Genomic DNA, 6,343 nt, shown 5'->3' with positions numbered 1-6,343 from the left:
TTAATAAGAGTTAATAAGAGTTTAAGAAGCTTCTGATAGGTTAGTAGAGGCCATGTGATTAAATTGGTGGCACACCTGTGGATCCATATAAGGCACCCCCAAAACACAGAGCCTGTTTCTTTGTCATGGGAAAATCAAGAGATATGAACCAAAACACCAGGAAAAGTATTGTGGACCTCCGTAAGTGTGGCTCAATTTTGAATACAATTTGGTGCCATTTGCAATTACGAAATACAAACAATTTCTCTCTTTACTTTTAAATTTAACAAATATCTTTTTTTATATTTTTCAATCAAAAAAATAAACATTTAGTCTGATTTGATGTTTTACAATTTGAAAAAAAGATTCTGGTTCTGAGTAAATTGGTGGGAATTGGTGGCCTAAAGTAGTCCTGAATTCACTGTGAATTAACTATTGTAGTCCTGTTTTAATTCCAGATCTTTTTTGAACATAACTCAAAACACACTTCCTGAGGGCAGATGGCCCAGGACTTGAGTGGGCTCAAAACTGGATTGTACATGGCAGACAGTTGGTGTAGTAAACCTACCAATAACAACATACCAATATTCAATGTGAAGCTTTGAGTGTAAAAAAACAGAAAAAAAAACATGTGGATCCTGAAATAATTGTAGCTTCCACCTTTAAAGGGCTGAAGAGGAAGATGTTTACAAGGAATCATTTAGAATATTTATAACTGACTGATTATCTGAAACTGTGTTTCTGACTGAAAGAGACAGACATGTACAGACTGAACTATCTGTTTAACAGTCAAAGTGTTTCTCTAACAGGAGGACACTCTGTACACTCAACTCGGCACAGACACACTGAGGAACCAGGAAACCAGACTGTAAATCCAGGATAAAGATGTTCAGTGAATGTGGTGTTGAAGGTGTGGAGGTGAATCAGAGTGTCAGAAGAGACTCTGTAGAAGGACAGAGTGCCAGCAGGATGATCCACATACACTGCTACTCTGTTAGAGACAGAGGAGGAGGATTGCAGATATGTTTCTGTGTTACTGTGTAAGACAGAGTAACCCTTAACATCAGAGCAGAACAGAGACCAGGACTGATCATTCCTTCCAAAGACAAAGGCATTGCTGTCTCCGTTATTTGAAATTCTTCTGTAACTCACCGATATATAAACCTCTCCTTTCCACTCAACCTCCCAATAACAGCAACTGGTGAGACCATCTTTACATAGAAGCTGACAATCACCATCAAATCTGCCTGGATGATCAGGATATGACTGATCCTCCTCCACACGTGTCACCCTCCTGTTGTTATCAGACAGTTTGAGTTTTCTGTGTACTGTGTTTTTGTCGATTGTGAGTTGACAGGAATCTGATGGAGAGAACAAACACAGTCCAGCTGCAATTATTGATCCATCATCTGTTCATTGATTGACACTTTGATGGTGACAGATGTGAATGAGTGATGTGACAGTTTGAAGATGGTTGAATGTGTGCTGCTTTGTTTTCATGAATCACATTAAAACACACTTACACTTCCTCAGACCTGGTCTCAGCCATTGTTCTCCAGCAGGCTCCAGAATGACCCTGAAAGGAGGAGGGGGGTCAGACCAGCACAGTCTCTTTCAGCATGCACACATGGACATTACATCACTCTCATACTTTTAGACACTGATAAAGGAAGAGCCAAGATTTTCAGATATACACTTTAATCCATATGTGTATTGAAGAGCATTTCCATCCATCTTCAACCGCTTATCCGAGGCCGGGTCGCGGGGGCAGCAGCCTAAGCAAAGAGGCCCAGACCTCCCTCTCCCCAGCCACCTCCTCCAGCTTATCCGGGGGAATACCAAGGCGTTCCCAGGCCAGCCGAGAGATATAATCTCTCCAGCGTGTCCTGGGTCTTCCCCGGGGCCTCCTCCCGGTGGGACATGCCTGGAACACCTCACCCAGGAGGCGCCCAGGGGGCATCCTTGTCAGATGCCCGAACCACCTCAGCTGACTCCTTTCGATGTGGAGCAGCAGCGGCTCTACTCTGAGCCCCTCCCGGATGGCCGAACTTTTCACCCTATCTCTAAGGGAGAGGCCAGCCACCCTTCGGAGGAAGCTCATTTCCGCCGCTTGTATCCGCGATCTCGTTCTTTCGGTCACTACCCACAGCTCGTGGCCATAGGTGAGGGTAGGGACGTAGATCGACCGGTAAATTGAGAGCTTCGCTTTTACACTCAGCTCCCTCTTCACCACGACGGACTGGTGCAGCGTCCGCATTACAGCAGCTGCAGCCCCAATCCGTCTGTCAATCTCCGGCTCCCTTCTCCCATCACTCGCGAAGGGAGCCGGTGAAGAGCATTTCATGTAAAGATAAATTTGTATGACCCTTTAGTTCCCCGACTCATTACTTTTAGGGAGGTGCTTCAGTCAGTAGAAATAATCCACATGTGCCATTTATTAGTATCACATGTTAAAAGAAAACTCCCGCCTATAATATTTTCCACATTTACTTTTTTCTCACTGCGTGTAATGAACTTTGGCTTTCTGATATCTGCCCAAAATAAAGTTAGTGTTCAATAGTGCTCTTTTTCTGAGTTTAGGAGATAAAATCAAAAGAGGGAAACAAGAAGGACATGGAAATACAGAGCAATGGGGCCAACGTGACACCAAGCAGAGGAAGACAGAGGACATACTGTAAGTACACAGAGGATAGCGGATGGAAAACAGGGGAGAACACAGCTGGAACAACAGAACAGGTGAAACAAAAATAAACAGTCAAAATAAAACAGGAAGTATAATAACTATGAACACAAACACTAAGACACAAAGGTATGGCACTGGGAGAAACAGACGTGGAACAAGACTGACTGTGGAGAAAGAAAGGAAACACCAAACAGAGAAACAGTATTGCTCTCTTTCAAAGAAAAGAGAGCAATACCAATGCTAAATCTCTCTCTCTCTCTCTTTCTATATATATATATATATATATATATATATAGAAAGAGAGAGAGAGAGAGAGAGAGAGAGAGAGAGAGAGAGATTTAGCAAAGAAAAGAAAATCTTCTCTATTAGACATAATCTTTGGCTACAAACAAGTCTCTCCATACCTGAGAGTTTCCTGACTCGATTTCTCAAGCAGAGTCACTCCTGCATCTCCAGGATGATTGTAGCTCAGGTTCAGCTCTTTAAGACGTGAGGAAGGGGAGCTCAGAGCTTTTGTCAGCAAAGAGCAACCTTCTTCTGTGATCATACATCCTGACAGGCTGCAGAAACATTACATACTCATAAAGAAGTGTGGTGCAGTGGACTAATAATATTAATAATAATAATAATAATAATAATAAATTATTATTATTATTATTATTATTATTATTATTATTATTATTATTATTAATAATAATAATAATAATAATAATAATAATAATAATAATAATAATAAAACACTGAAGGTTCTACTTTACAGAAGTAATAATAATAGATACTTTGATAAATTCCAGTAGACACATTCCCTCATAGCCTGACTCAATGCAAACCAGATTTTAAATCACCATAATTAAAACATTTTAGAACCCTGACCGGAGTGTTTCCAGTTCACAGTGTGGAGATTCCAGTCCTCGGCACAGCACTTCTACTCCTGAATCCTTCAAGTCATTGTTGCTCAGGTCCAGATCTCTCAGACTAGAGGACTGGGAGCTGAGTACTGAGCAAAGAGCTTCACAGCTTATCTCTGAAAGGTTGCAGCCACTAAGTCTGGTGAGACATCAAAAGAATCTTGAGATATTTTTTTTCTTTGCTAGTGAATATATAGCAGTGTATTTAAAGTAAAACAGTTTAAAACTTACAGAGCTTTTTCAGAAGCTTTGACGATAGGCAGCAGCCTCAGAAGAGCCTGCTCTGAAGCAGAGTATTTCTTCAGGTCAAACACATCCAGGTCATCAGATGACAGTAGGATAAAAACCAGAGCTGACCATTGAGCAGGAGACAATTCATTTGTAGAGAGACTTCCTGAATTCAGGGACCTTTGGATCTCCTCCACTAGAGAACGATCATTCAGTTCATGTAAACAGTGGAACAGGTTAATCTTTTGCTCTGCAGACAGACTCTCACTGAGCTTCTTCTTGATGTAATTAATTGTTTCCTGATTTGTCTGGGGACTAATTCTTGTCTGTTTCAGTAGACCTTGTAGGAGATTCTGATTTGTCTGCACTGAAAGACCCAGGAGGAAATGCAGAAATAAATCCAGGTGTCCTTTTGTGCTTTGCAAGGCCTTGTTCACAGCGCACTGATAGAAGTGATTCTCTGTCTGGGTGTTTTTTTGTTGTTCTTCCAGCAGATTGACTCCAGAATTGATGAAGGTCAGATGGACATGAAGAGCAGCCAGAAACTCCTGAACACTCAGATGGACAAAGCAGAACACCTTGTCCTGGTACAGTCCTCTCTCCTCTTTAAAGATCTCTGTGAACACTCCTGAGTACACTGAGGCTGCTGTGATATCGATGCCACACTCTGTCAGGTCTGATTTATAGAAGACCAGGTTTCCTTTCTGCAGCTGATCAATAGCCAGTTTCCCCAGAGACTCAATCATCTTCCTGCTCTCTGGATTCCAAGGTGGATCTGTCTCAACTCCTTCGTCATACTTGACCTTCTTCACTTTGGCCTGAACCACCAGGAAGTGGATGTACATCTCAGTCAGGGTCTTGGGCAGCTCTCCTCCCTCTGTGGTTTTCAGCACATCCTCCAGAACTGTAGCGGTGATCCAGCAGAAGACTGGGATGTGGCACATGATGTGGAGGCTTCGTGATGTCTCGATGTGGGAGATTATTTTGCTAACTAGTTTCTTATCACTGAATCTCTTCCTGAAGTACTTCTCCTTCTGTGGGTCAGTGAACCCTCTGACCTCTGTCACCATGTCAATACAATTAGCAGGGATCTGACTGGCTGCTGCAGGTCGTGTGGTTATCCAGAGGCGAGAAGAAGGAAGCAGTTTCCCCTTGATGAGGTTAATCAACAGCACATCCACTGAGGTGGACTTTTTAGGATCAGTTAGGATTCTAGTTTTGCGGAAGTCCAGAGGAAGTCGACACTCATCCAGACCATCAAAGATGAACACAACTTTAAACTCTTCAAAGCTGGAGATTCCTTCTTGTTTGGTTTCAATAAAGAAGTAATGAATAAGTTCCACCAAGCTGAACTTTTTCTCTTTCAGCACATTTAGCTCTCTGAAAGTGAATGGAAATATGAACTGGATGTCCTGGTTGGCTTTGCCTTCAGCCCAGTCCAGAGTGAACTTCTGTGTTAAGACTGTTTTCCCAATGCCAGCCACTCCCTTTGTCAGCACTGTTCTTATTGGTTCATCTCTTCCAGGTGAGGCATTAAAGATGTCTTCTTGTGTTATTGATGTTTCTGGTCTGTCTGGTTTCCTGAATGCTGTTTCAATCTGTCTGACCTCATGTTCATTGACCTCTGCAGTCCCTCCCTCTGTGATGAAGAGCTCTGTGTAGATCTGATTCAGAAGGGTTGGGTTTCCTGCTTTAGCGATCCCCTCAAACACACACTGGACCTTCTTCTTTAAAGCACATTTAAGTTTATTCCGGCATATGCTGGGAATTTCTTAAAGAACACAGAGAGGATATAGCCTTAAAATAAAAACATCAACAAGTTCTGCTTTCAGAAGTAGATATATAATATGAGATCGCAAATGTAATGTTATTCTACTACCATTTTAAATATTTAGAGTAACCCTCTTACTGCTCTCCAGGTGATCAGCCAGCTCCGCTTGCTTCATCATCCTCAGGAAGTGCAGAGTGAGCTTCACAAATGCTTCTCTGCTGCTGTTCATCTGCTTTTCATTCTCAGCCTTCAACAACTCTTCATCCTCCCTATTACTCTCTAAGCATTCTGGGTAATCTGGACCCAGAATGTTCAGAATCTTCTTCAGCTCAATCTTTACAAAATTAACAATGTTTTCCTCCAGCAGCTGGAATAGAATAGAATATGAATGATTCAATCAGTGTGAAATCATGAAGTGAATCATCAGATCAATGTTGGATACACTGGACTTCAGCCAGAATGTTTCCAATACAAATATCATATTTTGGTGTCTCTCAAACTAAAAAATAATGCCTAAACAATGGGGTGTTGGTTTCATTATATACTACTCCATTCTAAGACAACAGGTTGCTAACTAAAACTATAATATAATTTGAACTGTACCACATATAAAATGCAATCAGAATTTCCCGTCATGATCACTACTCTTTCTCGTAATTTGACTTTACATCCTAGTAGTAGGAAATCTCTTAAGTAATATTTTTAAAAATCAACAAATTAAAATACCCTCAAATGTTTCCATTTCAAATCTCATCTCAAAAAACACATTTCCAT

At 41.4% G+C, this 6,343-nt stretch overlaps 1 protein-coding gene across 1 annotated transcript; it reads right to left on the bottom strand.

The window, feature by feature from the left end:
* Window positions 1–294: 294 nt before the first annotated feature.
* On the bottom strand, window positions 295–5,963 carry LOC113015915 (NLR family CARD domain-containing protein 3-like; the record flags this gene model as incomplete). The annotated part of the gene is made up of 6 exons (XM_026158287.1): window positions 295–1,340; window positions 1,503–1,555; window positions 3,067–3,222; window positions 3,536–3,709; window positions 3,802–5,569; window positions 5,708–5,963. Coding segments are annotated over 6 exons (2,979 nt in total), but the record flags the coding sequence as incomplete, so codon positions are not given.
* Window positions 5,964–6,343: the final 380 nt, after the last annotated feature.

Source organism: Astatotilapia calliptera, chromosome 23 (assembly GCF_900246225.1).
Source record: "Astatotilapia calliptera chromosome 23, fAstCal1.2, whole genome shotgun sequence".
Classification (NCBI taxonomy): domain Eukaryota; kingdom Metazoa; phylum Chordata; class Actinopteri; order Cichliformes; family Cichlidae; genus Astatotilapia; species Astatotilapia calliptera.
Note: the sequence above shows the minus strand (reverse complement) of the source record. Positions and strands in the feature narration are given on the sequence as shown.